Source organism: Triticum aestivum, chromosome 2B (assembly GCF_018294505.1).
Source record: "Triticum aestivum cultivar Chinese Spring chromosome 2B, IWGSC CS RefSeq v2.1, whole genome shotgun sequence".
Classification (NCBI taxonomy): domain Eukaryota; kingdom Viridiplantae; phylum Streptophyta; class Magnoliopsida; order Poales; family Poaceae; genus Triticum; species Triticum aestivum.
In genome coordinates, this window is record NC_057798.1 from 716675202 (window position 1) to 716697420 (window position 22219).

Sequence of the window (22219 nt, forward strand, 5' to 3'; positions counted from 1 at the left end):
CCACCCCGACCCCGTCTGCCTCCTCTCCGGCCGCCTCCGCCTCCGGTTCGTCCTCCGCCCGGCCCCGCTCCGTCTGCCTCCTCTTCGGCCGCCTCCGTCACCGGTCCGTTCGCCACCCCGCTCCGTCCGCCTCCGCCCCGCGCCGTGCACGCCATCGCCCCGACTCGCTCCCTGCTCGGCCTCCGCCCGCTCCCCGATGTCGCCGAAGTAGACGCCGAAGGGCAAGTCCGGTTTCTTCGGCGTGAGGGCGAAGCCCTCCGGGAACTTCAGAGTGGAGTTGCTGGTTCTTACTCATTTGATGGTGGTGCGGGTGCCGGGATGATCTTACGTGATGTTGCTGGTATTGTCATCTTCTCATCTTGCAGCAGAGCCCTGTTCTCGTGCAGAGATGCCCTAGAAGCAAAGTTGTGCGCATGTATGGAAGGACTGTCTTTCGCAAATTAACGTCCTGATCGTCCAATCGAAGTCGAGATGGACTCGAGTACAGCAGTGGCTATGATTTATTGTGGCGAGGTGGACAGGTCGGTTTATGCTTCACTGGTTGGCGAAATTAAGTTACTATTGAGTCTTAGGCAATCTTGTATTACTCTTGTTCCTCGTCAAAATAAAGAGAGTGATAGGCTAGCTAGTTTTGCTAGAGTCGAGCAATTAAGTGGGTCGGTTCGAGCCCGGAGGATGTTTTGAAGTTTGTCCAAGAGGATTGTAAGGACTTGATAATTGAGTAATACAAGTATTATTCCCGCAAAAAAAGAAAAGGAACAGAAAAACAGATACGGATAGTTGTGGATTGCAATTGTACATATAAATGATACTAGATTGATTTGATACGGCACGCATGCATTGCAGTATGTAGGAAACATGTATGTATAGATATCCGAACATCCTGTTCTCCATCTGCTCGTAGACTAATACCCACTAACCGATCTCCCTCCTTGTCCTGGCCATATTAATGGTACTCGTACAGGAGCTTAGCAAGATTGATATGCAACCAAATACGCACTACTGTATGTTGCATACTCTGTGTGTATTGTGCAATCAATGCGTGGCAAAATTCACTTCATATGTACAGTACTCCTACAAGAAATAATTAGGGCTTTGGACGCGACGTTAAATCCCGCTTTATGAATGGCATTTTTTTACTTGAGAGAAATTTCCTGCCTGTAGCGTCTTTTCTTTTTTTTTTTGAATTCTACTGCCTGTAGCATCTAGTCTTGCGGTATGCAGACAGGCACAGACGCCATGAACGAAGCAGATCCGAGGAGAGGTCCTATGTGTCGCATTTTGCGGCAAATTGCCGCCATATCGCACAGGGGCGCCACCGAGTGGGCCGGCCATTCGCAGGACTGCAGCGAGCGAGAACAAACGCGGTGTAGGTAAAAAATAGAGCGCCCCCGTGGGGGATCGAACTCGCCACCACTGGCTTCTGAAAGACTCTGGCTAGCCATCGACCTGACAGCGCGGCGGTGACTGTTATACACCGCGGAATTTTAAATGAACTAAGGAGAGGGTCAGCTCAAAGATATACTGTAGCAGCCAGACCGTGTGACACGAACAAGCCAAGGTAGAGTTTTTTCTCGAAGTTCCACATCTTTCTTTTTAAAATGTGAACACTTTTAAAAACACAAATAAAATTCGAATTTCAAACCTTTTCAAAAAAGATAAACAAAAAATAGAAACCAGAAAAGTATTTTGAATTTGTGAACAGTTTTTTTAAAGGAACATTATTTAAATTCTGAACAAAATTGAAAGCCTAAACATTATCTGTAACTCCCCGAACAATTTTTTAATTTGTGAACAAATTTTGAAAACGAGAACATTTTTTGAAACTGTGAACAAAATTTTGAAACCACAAAATTTTTTCGAAATTGTAAACATTTTTGGAATTTGTGAACAAATTTCAAAATGAGAATTTGTTTCAAAATTCTGAACGATATTTGAAATTTTCAAAAAAGATTGACAAGAAAAATAAACTTGAAAAAGAAAAGGAGAAAATTTAAAAGAAAACAAAAAACAAAAATATTAAGAAATTCATGAACATTGTTTCGAAAGTATATAGAAAATAAGAGAACAATTTTTGAAATTTCTGAATTTTTTTTGAAAAAGGAACATTTTTTGAAATTCCCAAACAATTTTAAAATGTGAACATTTTTTGAATGTAGGAACAAATTTGAAAATAGGAACATTTTTTGGAATCCCCAAACAATTTTAAAATGCGAACAGTTTTTGAATGTATGAACAAAATTTGAAAACAGGAACATTTTTTGGAATCCCCAAACAATTTTAAAATGCGAACAGTTTATGAATGTATGAACAAAATTTGAAAACAGGAACATTTTTTGAAATTCCCAAACAATTTTAAAATGTGAACATTTTTTCAATGTAGGAACAAAATTTGAAAACATGAGCATTTTTTAAAATTCCCAAACAATTTTAAAATGCTAACATTTTTTGAATGTAGGAACAAAATTTGAAAACAGGAACATTTCTTGAAATTCCCAAACAATTTTAAAAGGCGAACATTTTTTGAATGTAGGAACAAAATTTGAAAACAGGAACATTTCTTGAAATACCCAAACAATTTTGAAATGCGAACATTTTTTGAATGTAGGAACAAAATTTGAAAACAGGAACATTTTTTGAAATTCCCAAACAATTTTAAAATGCGAGCATTTTTTGAATGTAGGAATAAAATTTGAAAACAGGAACAGTTTTTTAAATTCCCAAACAATTTTAAAATGCGAACATTTTTTGAATTTAGGAACAAAATTTGAAAACAGAAACTTTTTCAAAAATTTGAACTTTTTTTAGAATCTTGAATATTTGTGGAAAAAGAAAATTAAATTGAATAAAAAGAAAACAGAAAAAGAAAAACCTGACCACAAAGAAATAGAAAGAAAATAAAGAAAAGAAAAAACCATAGAAAAGATTAAAAAAAACGGTTCAGGGAACCTTCTAGAAGGTTCCCAAAACCGGATGGGGTAATGCCAACACGATCTACTCAACTGGGCCGGCCCAGTCGTGTCGGTCGGCCGCTCGCCTGTGCATTGCCCCGGCAACTTGCCGCAATGAGCGGCAAATAGGAAATTCCGATTCCGAGCCCGGGAAAAACTCCTCCGGGGCCGTCGCCTGTGAATACGAGCAGAGAGTGAGTATACAGAGCTATGGGCCTATGGCCCAACCGTGGAGATGGAGCCGCAGATGCAGCGTTGTGTTTAGCTTTTGTTAGTACCATACCGCTTAGCCGGGTCAAGTAGGGCTAGTTTATAAGTCGCTCCCCGGGCAAGGTTAGCACCACACGGTAGGTGTGGTCAGCCCTTCATATTGATGAGTAATTGAGCATTTGTGGATTGTGGAAGAAGAAGAAGAAGAAAAATGGCAGAAAAAAAAACAGATAATCGTTTGAACGATCTCACGCAGGCTGGCTTGGCATGCTTGCTCCCAGCCAAACACACCGATATGGTGTGCTCGCAAACTTTTTACACCATAAATTTAATCATTCTTCTTCTTCTTCTTCTCATGAGATTTTGATTTTTTTTTTCTTGGGTACAAATGAAGCTGCAGTGCATGTTCCTAATCCATGTTCCACTTGCAACTCTACTCATCCCTGACGTTGGGCCGGTCGCATCCCAGCCGTATGATGCGAGCTGTGCGGCCGTCCGATTTCACCTCGACGTCCAGCATACCTTGCGCCCTTCCCCTTTCTCGCCACCGCGATGCCGCTCCTCACCGGTGGCAGCACCGCGCCTCCTCGACGGCATTAGTCGTTGCACCTCACCGCCGGTCCCAGCACCAAGAACGACTCGTCGCCATCGTCCGCCCAGACCACAGTGTTCGCCTGCAAAAAAATCCCAGCCAAAAAACAAAAAACTCCATTAATTTGCCAGTAGCAGCAAAACACATGCAGGTTCCAGCAAAAAATATCCCTGCTTCCAACACATGCAGGTGCCACCGGTCGCATCCCAGCCGTATGATGCGAGTTGTGCGGCCGTCCGATTTCGCCCCGACGTCCAGCATACCTTGCGTCCTTCCCCTTTCTCGCCGCCGCGATGCCGCTCCTCACCGGTGGCAGCACCGCGCATCCTCGACGGCATTAGTCGTTGCACCTCACCGCCGGTCCCAACACCAAGAACGACTCGTCGCCATCGTCCGCCCAGACCACAGTGTTCGCCTGCAAAAAAATCCCAGCCAAAAAACAAAAAACTCCATTAATTTGCCAGTAGCAGCAAAACACATGCAGGTTCCAGCAAAAAATATCCCTGCTTCCAACAAAAACATGTCGTTGCCGCCGGTGATAGCAAGGAAACGAGCTCGATGGTGTTGCTCACCCTCTGGTTGCAACAGTAATGCGATGACGACGGCGCTCGCCAGCGGAGCTGTTGGTAGCAAAAAAAAATACACTGATTCCGAAAAAAAGATACTGGTTCCAGCAAAAAATGGCGCAATCCAGCAAACCCCAAAAAATGGTAGTAGCAAAATTGGCTGCGGGTTCCAGAAAAAACACAAGCTGGTAGTAGCAAAAATAAAAATGCGATGATTTCCAGCAAAAACAGACATCAGATGTAGCAAAATTCCTCGCCGGTTCCAACATACACCGCAGCTGGTTGCAGCCAAAACGCGCCCCCTTATTACAGCAAAAAAAACCTATGGCCTGGGGGTGCCTCCTGTCGCAGCATCTGTGCAACATCTCATGGCCGTGGTTCCAGCTTTTTCCCTGGCTGGATCCAGCAAGTTTCGCCATGGTTCCAACACACCGCTGCTCAACTTGTGGATTGCAGCATGGCATGAGAGTTCTTTCACAGGGCGCAGCTGAAGTGTGCTTTGCGGTGGTTTCGCGGCAGCGCGGAGGAAGGGAGAGAAGAAACACGGCATGGGGAGGGGCGCGGCTGAAGGTTGGGGATGGAGTGCGTGCGGTAGGGAAAGAGATAAGGGGCGGTCTTCGTGGGTCCACCAAATACACGCGTCTCGCGCGGGGGACGGCTTGGGTGGGCGCACGGTCCAGCGTGGCACGTGTCCGACGGAAAATTCATACAGCGCGCCGTTTTCAAACGATTTCCAAAGCTTAACCTGTGGTATAGCATTTGCCTCACAAACTTACAAGGATGTCGCGATTTAAACACATACCCTCTCAAAGGAAAAGGATAAACGAAGGCCACATCCCGTCCAGTGTTAAGAGGCAAAGTTAGAAATGCCGCAATAGTCTCCTCTTGCACACACTCTCACCCTGATAAGCTGAAACGAGACTAAGCCATGCATGGAGATGGAGGACGAGGCACTCAAACTTAAAAGCATTTCATTTTCGTCCCAAGATATCACAAACTGTTCAAACGATGGATGGTCACCGGGTCCGGCTCGGTCCGGGGGTGTCATCCGATATTGGTTGTGCCTGAAGGCCAGCTCCGATATTGGCCGTGGGTTTGCTTGGCATGGGGAGCTGCACGCCGGTGTTGGTTAGCATTGCCACAACTTCAGGCATGGCAGGCCTCTGCTCTGGCAAATGCTGCACGCAGAGAAGGCCAATATGGATGCACCTGGCTAGCACCGAAAAGGCCTCAGCTTCAGGTTCACCCACTTGCGGATCAAGAAGCTCCCCGATCTCGCATTGCTTCCATGATTCCCAGACCTGCAAAAGAAAGAAATGCGCCATCATACAGCGTCGCGCTCATTTTTCGATATGGCCATGTTCGGAATGTGTGGAACATGTGTTGGGGTATTGCGTTGCCAGCTGAACCAAGATTACTCGTTTATAGTCAGCGGCACCCGTTTCAGTGAGAAGAAATTAGAAGACGTGTCCCCGCAAAAAATAAAATAAAATTAGAGACGTGTACTTACTTGAGGAAGGAACGTTGGCTCGTCTTTTTTTCTTTTGCCACCGAGTATCTCCAGCAGGACGACTCCGAAGCTGTATGCATCACACTTGTATGTCAGGGTCCCTTCCCCTGCATATTCTGGAGCCACATACCCCCTTCATTTAGCAAAAAAGAAAAGAAATGGAGTTAATTGAGGTCTCTCCTGGACGCAGTGAAACAGGAAAAGAAATATCCATAGCTGTTGCCAACTAGCTAGACTTGAATTTGGAACAACTAATAGATGAGGATTTGAGATTTCAAACGTACGCTGTCTGCACCAATGTCTGATTTGTCGGGTCCTCAATTAACGGCTTAGCAGTGCCAAAGTCTGCTATCTTAGGTTCCAATGTGTCATTCAGAAGTATATTGCCTGGTTTTAGATCCCTGTGAATGACTCCCTCGCCGTGAAGCCATTCCAGACCTACGGCGATCCCACGAATTATCTTTACTCTTTGCGCCCAATTCAGCAAGGAGCGGAGGCTGCTATCTTCTCCTGACAGTTGCTAATAGGCGTGTGAGGCATAAAAACAGATAGGAATAGCAAGTTGAGTCTTACGCGTTTCTACATGTAATGCATGATAAATTAGATGGAATGCAATGCAGTGATTACCAAATATGTAGAGATTCAAACTTCTGTTCCTCATGAACTCGTAGACAAGTATGCACTCAGCTTTTTCTTGGCAATAACAGAGAAGCTTAACAAGATTGGCATGTGTGAACCTTGACATCAGTACTATTTCCCTTGCATAATCCCCCTTGACTTTCTCGCTAAGACTATCTTGTTTGAGCCTCTTTACAGCAACCGTTCCATAACCATCTAGCTCCCCCTGGTGATTGTACAATGAAGTGTTATGATGTAGATTCCACGGATATACTGAAGGGTGCAGTTGGGATGACTGAAACTCTGAATTCAAACTCTTTGTGTGTACTGTGTAGTCAATGCGTGACAAGTTGTCAGTTCATACTATGTACAAGAAATAATTAACACCTTGTAGATGACACTAAATCCGCCTTTGCCAATGATATTTGCTTCGGAGAAATTTCCTGTAGCCTGTACTACAGCAGGAAGACCAACTGCAGGGAAGGACGTCGTGAGTAACGCAAGATTCGGAGGATGACTATCAGGAGCGACATTGTCTACAACCCTTGAAGCATTGTCTAAAACCCTTGGAGGATTGTCTACTGCAAAAAAAATTGGCTTGTCAGGTTGTTTCTATCCTTCTTCGCAATGCTACGACCAATGTGTCTATATAGTTGAGATTTTACCTAATATTCTTTCTCTGCTCCATCGTCTCCTCCAGGGGGAAAACCAGAAAGCAACGAGAGCCAGAATAATAATGACCAGGGGCACTGTTACACCAATAACAATCCCAGTAGGAAACGACTTGGGTGGCTGCGGTTCACCTGTGACAGTTCTGCATTGTTGCTTCGGCGAAAATGTGCTGCATTATATTGCGCATGTAGGTAAGAACAATCCAGCAAACGGCAAGACCAGAGAGGAGGGTAAACCAGATTTAATCATGCACATTGTTAGTGGAGGTATGTGTCAGTTCAGTTTGTGCAACAACCTATCTAGTGCGGTATGGGGCATGATACGAAACTTGAACCTCGAAATGTGTACCGGGGTGGAGGGAGTACCATTTATGGCATGTTTACTTGCTTTTAACTGCTTCTGTAAAACTACTCCTTTTACTTATTACACAAATTGTCACCCCCAAAATGAAAGTTATATGTTTTCTCATACTACTTGTGTGATGTTCAGGTTTATATATGTTCCACACACCTCAAATATACCTTGTTTATATTCGCTTGTATGATTCACACTGAACCTGTCGTTTTCCTCATTTCCTATACGGAATGAAGCGTTTCATGGGTCAATTGTTTATATAAAAAAAAGAGACCAGAAGGAACTAGCCCGTATGGAAATTTATAGAGAAGAAACAACCAGGCACACACCCTGCGGAGCCTGGGGCTCGAACGCGGGTGGTGGGCTGGGCGCGCACCCAGCCGCACGCCACTAGCAAACTCGTCAACGCCCATTAGGTCTGTTGTCTATGAAAACAGCATCATGCAAGTTCAAAATTACCGCCGATCCATGCTTAACATCTTTAGAATTGACAGCCTTAGTTGCTACAGTACACACCAAATTAAATATATTAAGTTAAATGCTGGAGTTCTATATGATCTTTATTTAAAATTAATATCTCCAATTTCAAAGCTAGATGGGTGGAGATCATACGTGAGGAAGGAGGTGACATCCATGTTGTGCACTTGTGCTTCTCAAGAGCACCCCTAAGTTAGCAGCACCCGGAATCTTATTTGAAAGAGAGTGGACTTTCTAAACCTTGAACGGAAAGGTAAACGAGACAACTTTTTTGAGAAACCGAGCCAAAGACTGCCTTTTTGAGGAAGCGAACTACATGGTTGGCTTTTGTAAGGGCAACAAACCAAATAAATGGCATTGCTAATTGTCTTAAAGGTAAACAATACCTCTGCAAAAAAAGGTGTAGTAGGTTACCTAATTCTGTCTTGGCTAATCTCAGATACAGGCTTTGCCCCCCATCTACAAGCCGGAGGTCCATGAGGTCCTCTCTCCAGATGATGCAGCCTGTTCCAGTGCCTCCTCCTTTGAGATCCAATGGAGCATACGCCAGACAAGAACAGTTGGCCAGGCACCTCGTCCTGCACTCCTCCAACGTGATGCTAGCATCCACTGATGCGTTGTGCGTATCAGGAAGCTTCACTCCCTGCATCACAACAAAACCATCCGTGGTGGATATTCCATTACCACAGTCCAATGTCACATTTCGGCGGCAACCGTTGGAGGTGTCCCTCATCTTCCATTGCATGGGAGATGCTGGGCTGAACCCCCTGACGCAGCTGCAGAACGACGTCGACGGTGCACTGGCGTTGCACAGTCCAAATGCCCCACACCTGCCGTACTGGTCGCAGATATCCCTCGGCCCTTGGAAGAAGATCTTCCATGCTCGACTGCTCGTGTCCCATACCAGACGTCGGAATAGTCCGTCGTCAGTCAGAACTAGACGTGAGAAGGGCGTTCCAGCCTTGGCGACATAGCCGTAGGTTATCTCGCTTGGGCTGCTCGTCAATCGGTAGATGAACATGTCAGAATACGTGCCCATCTCCGTGACACCACTGAACCATAGGCCGTTCCACGGTCCCGTGCGGTAAATCCTTTTGCCACCATCCAACATCACATTTTGTGGTACGCCCTCCGTGTCAGTGATGTAGCGAAAATTCCCTGTGGCAGGGTCGTCAGCTGAACGCCATGACGTGAGGTACCACTCTTCCCCGGTCCATAGGTTCTTGCCAATCTTCATGCCGGGCAGCAATGTGTTTGACGGGTGGTCAAACGACTGCCACGTGATGGCACCGCTGGCGTTCCCATCTCTTGAGACTAGGTTGCCAGACTCGAGCAGCTGCACCGTCGTTGAGGCAGTGCCTGTCGTGTTTGAAGACCACACGACCTGGCCGGAGCTATCAATTAAAAGAAGGCTTCCCGTGTCACTGATCACCAGCGCCCCGCGAGCGTCAGTGAGAGGATGGTCTCTGTTAGCTACCCAACAGATGGCGTCCTCATCCACGGAGAACCAAATCCCAAGGTATCGCTTGCCTAGCACCCCAGGAGGGAAGAAACCCAGGGTGAATGACCCACCAGCTGAGACAAGGGTCTCACCGTCGGTGATGTTGCGGCCCTTGTCGAGGATGTCAGATACAGGATTCGCGGCAGAGGCTGTGGAAACAAGGAGGAACGGAACGACGATAAGCAGGAGGCTCTGGAGGTGTGGCTCATTCTTCGACCACATGATGGCTGGTGTTTCTTGTCCCGGGATCTGGGGAAAAAGACTACTCGAACAAGGTAGCTAGGCTAACCGCCGGTCTACATATACCCGGCCTTATACATTTTTCGTGTGTTTGGATGTGGCTGGCCTAATTTGGTGCTTGAATCATCCGAAGGGGCAGTGACAGAATTATGCACTTGTAGAAGATAAACATTATCCAGTGGCTGGTCTTGGGTAGGAAGTAAGGACGGCGCCTTGTCACGGCAATTTTTAATCCTTGATTGACATCAACCGCGTCTACATTGAATGGTTCTTGCAAGGCTGCTGGAAGAAACTTCAAGGAACTTGTTCACCAACCGATTGGTTGACCATATAAAATTTGATTAAGAAATAAGATTTAACAACCCCCCTTTTTGATTAAAAAAAGCCAACTCCAGCGAGAAACTTGCCGGGCAAGAAATTTTTGAGCGTCAGCACTGACAGATTCTTCAGTACATTCGTACCAAGCATGTCGACAAGACGAGGTGTCAAGGTGAACGACACGATGTGAGGTACCGCTCGCTTCATGCCAGGAGACATGGTGTTCTGTTTGATCAACAGATCACCGAACGACTGGCAACAACTGATTCCGTTTGCTGCATTTTGTATGACCTTTCAGATGAAAATATCGGTACACCAGCTACAAGCAAAGTCGGAGGTTTGAATATGTCCTGATCCGGTCTCCTCCCTAGATGGAAGGCCGTGTTGAGCTTACCGCTTACAGAGAACAGCACTTTAGATGCAATTTGTGGCTCGCAATTTCGAAATCTTAGCAAGGCTGGTAAGAACTTCCAGATCTAGCCTGTTGACCAGTTCATTGGTTTAGCCTTTGAGCGGCGCTGGCATCGACAGATTCTCCAGCACACTCGAATAGATAGTGTTCTTTCAACAGTTCAAACCAATAATGCTTCATACTCTAGTTTTTTTCACACGATAGTGGAGATAAAATATGACATACCGTGTGGATCACTGCATCCGGAACTTGGGGTGGATTCCCTGAACGTCTGACGCCGAAGATGCATCCGGAGATTGGGCTTGAAAGCGTCGACGTCCGTCAGGCAATGGGATACCTGCCACCACCTCCGACGCCAGTCACACCCTGTTGGCACGGCGGGACGCCACTGGGAGGACGCGGAGGCCCGGGAAGGACCAGTTGGTTGCCGTGGGGAATTGGGGGCAGCAGAGGAGGCCGGCGAGTGGCGGCCGCCGCCCCCAAATCCCGTCGAGGACGCCGCGCCGTCCCCGCAGTGCCAGCTCCCCGTACGTGTCGATGAAGATGGCGCTGGTGGGGCTGGCCGCGCGCCGGTGGTGGGTGGCCCGTCGCCGCCACCATTGGCCGCCCTGGCAAATCCTGCACTCCTATTTCCTCCCGCCGCGAAACGAAGTAGCCCAAGAAACTAGGGGAGTAGCACATCGAGTTGGTCGGCGGAGGGCGGTGGCCGTCGTTCCTCACCGCCGCCGGCGAATGGGCACTGATGTTGTGCGGCTTGTGCCGCTGTCTGGCCGCACGTGCGACTGGAGGACTGGGGAAGAAGCGGGCTGACGGGGCCGAAAGGGCTTTGGTGGACTGAGTCCAGCCCATATCCCAATAAAAAAGCGCAGTACTGTGTGAGCTCCTGTTCTGCAGTACAAGTTTAAATTTTTTAATACATGGTCAACATTTTTTTATACACATTTAACATTTTTCAAATACAAGTTTAACATGTTTTGGATCCATGGTCAACATATTTTTTATATTCTTTTAACATTTTTCAAATACAAGTTTAACATTTTTTGAACACTTGTTCAACATTGTTTTCGAATTCTTGGATTAACATCTTATAAATATATGGTCTACATTTTTTGTATACATATTTTCACGTTGTATTTTTTGGTATACACATTAATCATTTTAAATGCTTGATTAACATTTTTTTGAATGTTTTATGTAAAGTATTTTTTGTAATATAGAATATCCGAAAATATAAGTAAAGTAAAATAAAACAAAAACAAAAACATGGTGACGCCTTGGCAATGGCCTTCCTCCTCCAACAGCCTGCGGTCAAGGTCGTGCTGGTTCGGAGCGAAGCTTCCTCCGGCTACTCCGGTTGTGCAGTACGTTGAGCACGGCAGCGTCGGTGATAGATAAGGGCTACGTTGCACCGATACGGCGATACGAGTATGACGATACGGGATACGGCAATTTTTAGAAACAACAATATGCGATACGGCGAGTATATATATATATATATATATATATATATATGCCATGGAACTCCCTGCAATGCCATGTTGTACTTCTATCTCCTTTCCTAGCAATAGACAGCAGCAACGACAACATCAACAAGTAATAATTTTATATCACAAACATCAACAAGCGGCAAGCACACATGGAAAGCCAGCAAGCAGCCAGACATACATCAGATCCAAATTAGTATAGTAGTACTACTACTACTACCTAATGAGAGAGTCCACTACTACGGTCTATGGAAGCCAGCAAGCAGCCAAGCATGCATTAAGATCAAGCACACATCAGTACATCACTGGGGGCCATAGTTGTATGGTAGGGGCTCGGGGTAATTGATGTTTACCTTGTGAGTTGCGACGGCAGTGGAGAGTATTTCCTGCAGATTACATGGTGATTTGAGTATTTCCCTCTGTGCCAGTAGCAGTAGCAGGAACATGAGCACCTCCGAGAGACTGAGCCGGCATATCATCTTCAGATTTACGAAGCAACCGTAGGCGCCTCGTCGTCGACGGGAACGTCTCCTCCCACTGAAAGCGCAACGCCGGAAATCCTGAAATAAATCCAGAAATAATGCGAGCACCAGGATTTGAACCCTGGTGGGTTGGGGATACCACTGTCCACCTAACCATCTCAACCACAGGTTGATTCACTCTTTTTCTTTTTAATCGGGAATCATGATACGCCTGGGATACGAGTATCTTAGCCGTATCGTGCGTATCGCCGTGTCGGCGACGTGCGGTATGCGGACACGTCAACTTTTTGACGTATCGGTGCTTCGTAGGATAAGGGTCATCTGCGTTCTTTTGTGCACCGCCGTTGTTGCCGTCAGCAGATCACAAGACCAAAGGTGGTTGGTGGTGGCGCCTTGGGACTTAGATCGGTTGGCCGATGGTTGTCACTTGGCCGCAGGTGGTTCGTCCGATCCATGTGAGGGGGCGATTATCGTCCTGACCATGGCAGAACCGTCTGGCCACTCGAGCGGCGGATTGCGGTGGCCATTCAAGGGTCTTCATGAGAGTTTTTTCTTTAGATCCGGCTCTGAATCCGGCCAGTTTGCATTCAGCGGTGAGATAAATTCTATGGACAGCGGCTTGACGCAGAGGAGATGATTGTGCAGCAGTAGTCGTGCTGGCACGTAAAGACTGTGCCACACTTGTAGCTCCTGGGATCGCGGAAAGTGGTGGCGATAACATGATGACTTCGATTTGATGAAGGCATTGCTCGGATGTGTTCTTCAGGGTGAAACCCTAGAGTATGACCTTTGTTGGTTGGATCTAGTGATGATGACGTTTGAGTGCCATTTCCTTCCTGAACGCGTTGCTGTTGAAAAAACTTTCTCATTGCGCTTGTACTGTCAAGAGATGGTTGGTGCGGATATAGTGGTTGATGTAGTTTATCGACCATTGTTATGATTGTTTTAGAGTTTCTTTCTTTTCCCTCGCTTAGGCATAGCTTGAGTCTTGTATGACTTTGCTCTTTGCCGGTGTTTTTTTTTGTGTGTGTGTTGATATTGGCTGTATGCATCCTGGTTATGTAGAGGCCGGGTGTGTGCTTATTGTAATTGTATCCTCTTGATGCTTCATTTTGAGTCAATAAAATCCACCTTTTGTCAAAAGAATCCAACACAGATGAAACCAAAAAGAAACAATCAACCACAAATAACCTGCTAGAGAAAAAAGATATCCCACCAGTGAAGAACGGCATGGCGAAGATGCGCGTTAGCCTCTGGTTTCAGTTCATAAGTGCAAGAAATAATTAGCACCTTGGATGATGAACTGCTAAATCCCCCTTTGCGAATGATATGCTCTACTTTAGGGCTTGTTCGGTTAATCCTCTCCCCAAGAGGATTGAAGGGGATTGGCAAGGATTGGTTTGTATTTTGACTTACAAGAGGTTTAAATCCCCCTCAAATCCCTTTAATCCACTCGGATTCGCACGTAACCGAACAAGGCCTTAGGAAGATTACCTGGCATGGTAGGAAAACCAACTGTTTGCTGCAGGGACAGACACAGACGGCATGGACGAAGCAGATTCTGAGCCTGGGAAAAATCAATCCTGGGCCTGTAAGCACTCCCATTCTGCTAGGACGAACACCCAAAGAGTACAGGGCTACGGCCCAACCGTGGAGCCGCAGGTGCAAACGTTGTGCTGCAAAACCTGCAATGCATCACTGGCATGTTACTTGTTCATCCAGTAGGCCTCCATGTTCCATTTGCTACTGGGACTGTGGATCATAGCATATTAGCATTGCCCAGTTGCCCACACAAGATTTACTCTCCTGACTTTGCACTGCACCAGTTCAGTTCGGAGCGCAAGCTGTGCACTTTGCTGTGTTTCAGTCTGCTCTTGTTTCCAAAACTTTAAGGCTGAGATCTGATAAGAGGTAAGAAAGTGACATACGAAACATCCACCACACATTCTACCTGGTGTGTGTCAATTATTGTTTTCATAACAAAAGTTCCGATAAACTTGCCGTGGTTCGAACAAGCACAAATCCAGAAAGGAATATGAAGGTGATAGTCTGATGGAGATACCCAGTGTTAAAAGTACAAAAATAAAACGTCAATTTCAGGCCGCGACGTCCGAACTGGTAGTAAAATTTACGCTTACTTCAGTTGCACTGCCACTGCCTCGCCCTCATAGACCGAAGCACTACACCGTAGCTACCATGCGTGGGCTCGCGAAGTCACGGCCACATGAGTGGAATAGCCACTGTAAGAAGGTCTGCCTCGGTCCGGGTTGTGTGCCGGGTACTGCTCCGCTGTTCGGTGTGGGTTTGCATGGCGTAGGGAGCTGTGAGCTGGTGCCGCTTAGCATTGCCACAACTTCAGGCATTGAAGGCCTGTGCTCAGGCAAATGCTGCACGCAGAGAAGGCCAATCTGGATGCATCTGGCTAGCCCTGACAAGACCTCGCCTCTAGGTTCACCCACTTGCGGATCAAGAAGCTCCCTGATCTTGCGTTGATTCCACAATTCCCAGGCCTGCAAAAAGGAAAGGAAAAAAAAGTTCAGTTATACAGAATAGCACTCGAAGGGGAGCCTTGGCGCAGTGGTAAAGCTGCTGCCTTGTGACCATGAGGTCATGGGTTCAAGTCCTGGAAACAGCCTCTTACAGAAATGTAGGGAAAGGCTGCGTACTATAGACCCAAAGTGGTCGGACCCTTCCCTGGACCCTGCGCAAGCGGGAGCTACATGCACCAGGTTGCCCTTTTTATACAGAATAGCACTCGTCTTTCGATAGGGCTATGTGTGGATGGTTAACTTGTGTTGGGATATTGTGTAGCACGCTGAACAAAGATTACGTCATACTTAGTGCCACCGTTTCAGTGAGAAGAAATTAGAGGATGCATAAGGGAGGAGTATATATGTTTTGTCATGAGCAGACTTACATGAAGAAGGAAAGTTTGAATGCTTGTTCTCCTTTTTCCACTGACTATCTCCAACAACAGGACTCCAAAACTATATACATCACACTTGTACGTCAGGGCCCCTTCCGATGAATACTCCGGAGCGACATATCCCCTTCATTTAACACAAAACATTGGGGTTAATTCAGGTCCCTTGGACATGGAGAAACAGGGAAAAGGAACAATCATACATTCTTCATGTCCAAGTAGTCTAACTTGAATATGTAACACTAAATGAGTTGGAAATTTCAATCATACGGCGTCAGTACTAATGTCGGATTTGTCTGCTTGTCGATAAACAGCTTCGCGGTGGCAAAGTCCGCTATCTTGGGATGCCACGTGTCACTGACAAGTATATTGCCAGGTTTTAGATCCCTGTGAATGAATCCCTCTCCGTGAAGAAATTTAACACCTACGGCGATCCCACGTATTATTCCCAGTCTTTGCCCCCAATTCAGTGAGAAACGGAATCCGTTTTCTTCCCCTGCGTTTCCAAATAGGTGTGTCAGGCCAAAAACAGATTGGAATAGTTGTGGGTTACATCTGTACATAATGATAGATTAACATGTCATGCATTGGAACTAGTACCAAAAATGTAGAGATTCAAACTCTGGCGCTCCATCCACTCATAGACTAATATCCACTCATCTGCTTCCTGGCAATAGCAGAGGAGCTTAGCAAGATTAGCATGCATGAGCTTTGACATCATTTCCACTTCCCTTGAGAAATGTTCCCTGCCTTTATTAGTAAGACGATAGTGTTTCAGCCTCTTCACAGCAACTATTGTATCATCGTGTAGCTGCCCCTGGTGATAATACAGTACCATGTTACCATGTAGATTCAGTAGATAGGATGTGGTTAGGAAGTCTGATTTCATTACTCTGTGTGTACTGTGCAGTCAATCTGTGACAAATGTCAGTTGATATGTACAAGGAATAAATAATACCTTATAGACGACACTATATTCGCCCTCACCGATGATATTTGCTTCAGAGAAATTTCCTGTAGCCTCTATTATAGTAGGAAGACCAACTGCACGGACGGACTGGACAGTCAAAGCAGGATTGGAGCGAGTATCAGCACCAGCCCCATTTGCACCTCCCTGGGCATTGTCTACTGGAAAAATAATCAGGCTTATCAGAATGTTTACAGCATTCTCCTTATCATTGCAAGAAACGGATGTGAAAGCAATCAGTGTGCATGATCATGTTGTTACCTGATATTCTTGATTCCCGTCGTCGTCTCCTCACAACAGCGAACAACCAAAGAGCAAAGAGAACCACGACAAGGGAGGCTATTGATGGACCAATAATAAGCCCAGTTGGAAATGCTGGGTGCCGCACCTCAGCTGTTACAGTTTTAAAACATATTTTACATGCATGATTAGGGTAAGTTCAGCAGATGGCAAAACAGCAGCAGAGGAAAGCATGATCGCGCATGGTATCAGTTTATCAATAGACATAAGCAACGGAGAGCACCCACTTGTATTCCCTCTGTAGAATAAGTTTAGATTCTTTTTCATCTTGCTAGTCATGGTATTGCTAACTTAGTTTATCATTAAATTCAAGAAATTTGACAGATGCAGCTCCAAAAGGAAGATTACCATCTAGATTGCCTACAGACTACCACAAAAATATAATCACTCTACCATCATCAATCTTAATTCTGCAGATGGAAATTATCACTAGTCGTGAAGTTTAAAAAGATACCCAGATTGTGCACTATTTTACCATCTGGTTTTAAGAAACATCCAGGCTTGAGTAAAGAGGTCACAGTAAATTTCATGGGCCTACGAAAGGAAAAGTGGGCTCACACCAAGTGTTTAAGGAGAACTGGACGTACCTAATTCAGACTTGGCAGATCTTAGATAGAGGGTTTGTCCTCCATCTACATACCGCAGATCCATGAGGTCATCTTTCCAGATGATGCACCCAGTTCCAACGCCTCCTCCCCGGATATCTAATGCTGCATAGCCTAGGCATGAACAGTTCGCCAGGCACTTCGTGCTGCATTCTTCCAACGTGATGCTTGCATCCGCCGACGCATTGCGTGTATCGGGAAGCTTCACTCCGTGCATCACCACGAAACCATCTGTGGTGGAAGTTCCATTGCCACAGTCCAACATGACGTTTCGGTGGCATCCGTTGGAGGTGCCCCTCATCTTCCACTGCACCGGAGACGTCGGGCTGAACCCCTTGATGCAGTTGCAGAATGACGTCGACGGCGCATTGGCATTGCACATACCAAATGCCCCGCACTTCCCGTAGTCGTCGCAGATGTCCCTCGGCCCTTGGAAGAAAACCTTCCATGCCAAGCTGCTCGGCTCCCACACTAGGCGCCGGAATACTCCGTCGTGGGTGAGCAGTAGATGTGACAAGGGTGCTCCAGGCTTGGCGACATAACCGTAGGTTACCTCGCTTGGGGTGTTTGTCAACTGGTAGGCAAACATGTCTGAATATGTGGCCATCTCCGTGACACCGCTGAACCATTGGCCGTTCCATGGTCCGGTACGGTATATCACTTTATCACCATCCAAGAGAACGTTTTGCGGTACGCCTTCCAAATTGGTCGTGTAGTGGAAGTTACCTGGGGAAGGGTCATTCAGCGAACGCCACGACGTAAGCCGCCACTCTGCACCAGTCCACAGGTTCTTGCCGATCTTCATGCCTGGAAGCTGCGTGTTCGACAAGTGATCGAACGACTGCCACATGGCGGCACCTCCGCTTCCGTCGCTCAAGACCAGATTGCCCGAATTGAGCAAGTGCGCTGTCATGACGCCGGTGCCTGTCGTGTTTGAAGACCACACGACTTGACCGGAGCTATCCAGCAGGAGAAGGCTTCCGGTGCCACTGATCACCAACACCCCAAAAGCGTCAGTGAGAGGACGGTCAGCGTTGGCTACCCAACTGACGACGTCCTCGGACATGGTGAACCATATACCAAGATATCTCTTGGCAGCCACCCCAGGGGAGAAGAACCCCAGGGTGAATGACCCACCGGCTGAGACGAGTGTCTCGCCATCACTGACATTCTGGCCCTTGCCGAGCGTGTCAGTAACCTCAGCAGCAAAGGCTATGGGAGAAAGGGCCAAGAACGAGCAGAGAAGAAGGCTGAGGAGGTGGCTGGAGGTTAACTCCTCCATAGTCAGCGACCCTTCTTACTCCTGGTGAAGAAGAATGGTTATAGCCTTAGGCGGCTTATAGGTGCATCCTCCAGCACTGTTCTACAAAGTGCCCACCAGCTTACCTACCGAAGTTTGAATTCTGGTCCTCCTTCGATCAGAGAGAACAACACTTAGTTACATAATATGGCAGTTAATCTTCCAAGAAGTTGCAAGCCTGCAATACAATACATGTCCCGCAGCTTTCGCGTTAGTGTCAGCCAGTATTATTTGCATCAGTAGCTGTTATCTGCATTTCTCTACATGATTATGGCCGTCAAACCCATGACTTTCGATGCAATTTCATCTGCCTGCCCACCCATGACATGATGACAATGCTTGACTTTTCAAGTTTTGACTTGAGTGGTCGAGGAGATAAAATATGACATACCGCGCGCGTTCCAGCGGTGGAATCTTGGACTTGGGTGGAACCTCAGCGGATTCTAACTTGTGAACCCAAAAGTGCATCCGAGGGTTGGAGCAACGTCCGTGCTGTTGGGAGTTGGGACGACTCGGACCTGAGGCACGCTGGTGGGGTGCCAACGCAATGGCCCGGGAAGCGGGAATGGCCAGCTGGTTGCCGTGGGGACTGGGGAATCGGGGCCCGCCGCCGCGGCCCGCAGATCCCGTCGACGACGCCGCGCCGTCACTGGAGGGCCAGATCCTCTTGCGCGTCGATGAAGATGGCGATGGTGGGGCCGGCCAAGCGCGGGTGGCGGGTGACCTGTCGCCGCCGCCATTGGCCGCCGTGGCCAATCCCTCTCCGTTCTTATTTCCTCCCGTCGCGAAGCGAAGTCGCGCGAGAAATTAGGGCAGTAACACATGGATTTGTTCGGCGGTGGGCGGCGTTCATATCTGCTGACACGGCCGGCGAGTGGGTACAGATGGAGTGTGTCGTTACCGCGGGGTTGTGCCGTTGTCCGGCGGCGTGCGAGCGGAGAGGACGGAGTTGGGGATGAAGCGCTGAAGCGGGCTGAGCGGTAGAATGGGCTTCGGTGGACCGATTCTAGCCTATAAGAGTGAAAAAAAGGAGCGTGGGCTCAATGCTAATGTGTGGGAAAAAAATACTAATGTGTGCAAAAAAACAAAAACAAAAACTTGTCGATCTGAAATAAAAAATGGAAGGCACGCTTGTCTCAGTGTGAAGAGAATGTGAACCCTACTGAGTTCCAAGGATATCCGTGACACGGTGACAGACAGTTTTCACGAGGAAACTAAAGAACAGTGAGATGTTGAATATGTACTCAAAGCTAATTTTCATACTTGCCTAAAAAAAAGCTAATTTTCATACTTGCCTAAAAAAAAGCTAATTTTCATACTAGATTATGGTTAAGCCCTTTCCAGTTCCCACCGACAAAGATTGACAAATCATTTCATTTTTTCTATCTATGAAGGTTAAAATTGATGGTAAGTTCACTTATGAGATCAACAACCTTCATTAATAAACTTCTAGCGCATCCCTATCTACATGGGGGACTAACAATCTTTTTGAGAGAAATATATACAAAATAAATGTATACATATACTCACCTGTAGGACCTATAACACATACTAACAAGTATCCTATCAATTTCATGGGAATCCAACACTTATATAAAGTACAAACAACAAGTGCAGAAATGCGACTTCAACTCAAAATAATGGAGTGGTAAGTGTCACCCCCGCCCAAGAAATTCACATCTGATGGGGCTTACAACTGCATGCCTCTCCCCCGACCGCAACCGCCTTGTGTTTTTATCGGGGCGGCGGGAGAGAGGGTTGGTGGGCAGTAGCAAGTCTGAGGGAGTGGGGGTAGTTGCATCCTAGCACTATGCCTGCAACTGCAACTGCAACTAACACCCTGACTACAACTGCATGACTTCCAATTGCATGCCCGACAGTAGGCTTGCAACTGCAAGTGCCACCCTGACCGCAACTTCATGTTTCCCCTCCCAACTACAATTTGGCCTTGTATTTTCTTTGGAGGGTGGTGGGAGAGATGGGGTGGGGCAAGTCCAAGGAGGGCAGGGGCGTAGTTCCATGTCCAGATGCAACTGTAGCTGCATCTATTTTTTAAACATGGTTGCAACTATTTTTTTGAAGGTGGGAGTTGCATGTCCAATACTAGGCTCACAACTGTATGCGTCGCCCCCATTGCAACAACATGTCTTCTAACATGGTCGCACCTGCTCTTTTTGTTTTTGTTTCTTTATAAGGTGGTTGTTGCATGTTTGATACCAATCTCGCAACTCCAAGTGTTGCTCCCATTGTGATTGCATGTCCGATAGTAGGCCCGCCATTGCAAGTGTCGCCCCGACTGCAGCTGCATGTTTTCCAACATGGTTGCAACTTGTCTTTTTTGTTTCTTGTTTCGGAAGCTAGGAGTTTCATGTATAACAGGAAGTGCCCTCCTCCACAACTGCAACTGCATGTTTTCCAACATGGTTGCAACTTGTCTTTTTTGTTTCTTGTTTCGGAAGCTAGGAGTTTCATGTATAACAGGAAGTGCCCTCCTCCACAACTGCAACTGCATGTCTTCCAACATGGTTGCAACTGGTTTTTGCGGTTTTGTTTTGGAAGGTGGGAGTTGCATGTCTGATACTAGGCTTGCAACTGCAAGTGTCACCCCCACTATAATTGCATGTCCGATAATAGGCCGACAACTACAATTGTCGCCCCTGATTGCAAATTTAGGTTTCCTAACATGATTGCAAGTATGCTTTGTTTTATCGGAGGGAGCAGCGCGGAGAAGGGGGCCAGTTGCATGTCCCGCACTAGTCATGAAACTGCAAGGCGTCACCCTTGTCTGCAATTGCATGTCTTCCAACATGGTGCACCCGGGCTTTGTTTTGTCGGAGGGGCGGAGGGGAGAGGTGGTAGTTGCATGTCCAAATGTAGTCATGCAACTGTAAGTGTCGCCCTCGACTGCATGTCTTATAACTTTTTTTCCTGAGGAATGCATGTCTTCTAACTTGGTTGCAACTGAGCTTTGTTTGTTAGAGGGGAATATCGGGGGACAGGGTCAGTTGCATGCCCAATTATAGTCATGCAACTTCAAGCATCGCCCCCAACTACAACTACATGCATTCTAACTTGGTTGCAAATTGGATTGTTTTGTCGGAGGGGACGAAGGCGATTGGGGGTTAGTTGCATGTCCAATTCTAGTCATGCAACTGTAAGTGGTGCACATGACTGCAACTGCATGTCTTTGAACTTGGGCGCAACTACATATTGTTGTCTTGGAGGGGGCGTCAAAGAGAGGGGCGGTGGTCAGTTGCATGTCCCACACTATCCATGCAACTACAAGTGTCACCCCACGACTGCAACTGCATGTTTTCCAACATGGTTATAACTGGGATTTGTTTGTCGAAGAGGGCGGGGGGAGGGGGAAAAGGAGGGGCAGTTGCGTGTCCCACACTAGGAATGCAACTTCAAGCGTTGCGCCCTGATTCCAACTACACATCTTCTAACATGGTTGCAATTGGGCTTTATTTTGTCGGAGGGGGCGACATGGAGAGGGGGGGGGTTGCAGTTGCATTTCCCACACTAGTCATTCAATTGCAAGCGTCGGCCCTCGACTGCATTTGCATGTCTTTCAACTTCATGCAATTATGATTTGTTTTGACAACAGGGGCGACGGGGAGGCGAGGGAGTTGCATGTCCCACACTAGTCATGCAACTACAAGCGTCACCCTTCCCTCCCCCCCACTACAAACTACATGTCTTCCAACATGGTTGCAACTAGGCTTTGTTTTTGT

At 46.9% G+C, this 22219-nt stretch overlaps 2 protein-coding genes across 6 annotated transcripts; both read right to left on the minus strand.

The window, feature by feature from the left end:
• Positions 1–4018: 4018 nt before the first annotated feature.
• LOC123046918 (receptor-like serine/threonine-protein kinase SD1-8) lies at positions 4019–11195 on the minus strand. The gene is made up of 8 exons (XM_044470352.1): positions 8365–11195; positions 7113–7250; positions 6835–7028; positions 6457–6673; positions 6114–6339; positions 5830–5962; positions 4326–5620; positions 4019–4168 (listed from the first exon to the last, which is right to left on the minus strand). Exons 1-7 carry the CDS (start codon positions 9671–9673, stop codon positions 5336–5338), a joined length of 2502 nt encoding a protein of 833 aa, XP_044326287.1. The 5' UTR covers positions 9674–11195; the 3' UTR covers positions 4019–4168; positions 4326–5335.
• Positions 11196–13944: 2749 nt separating this feature from the next.
• On the minus strand, positions 13945–19452 carry LOC123046919 (S-locus-specific glycoprotein BS29-2). 5 transcript variants are annotated; one of them, XM_044470354.1, is made up of 8 exons: positions 18874–19452; positions 17165–18660; positions 16539–16670; positions 16269–16438; positions 15911–16127; positions 15581–15806; positions 15305–15437; positions 13946–14897 (listed from the first exon to the last, which is right to left on the minus strand). In XM_044470354.1, exons 2-8 carry the CDS (start codon positions 18462–18464, stop codon positions 14568–14570), a joined length of 2508 nt encoding a protein of 835 aa, XP_044326289.1. In that variant the 5' UTR covers positions 18465–18660; positions 18874–19452; the 3' UTR covers positions 13946–14567. The 5 variants fall into 5 exon arrangements, 4 of the variants coding, with proteins under 4 accessions (XP_044326290.1, XP_044326289.1, XP_044326288.1 ...); XM_044470355.1 differs by having other exon boundaries at positions 13945–14897; positions 16269–16435; positions 17165–19452; XM_044470353.1 differs by having other exon boundaries at positions 17165–19452.
• Between the last annotated feature and the right edge of the window lie 2767 nt (positions 19453–22219).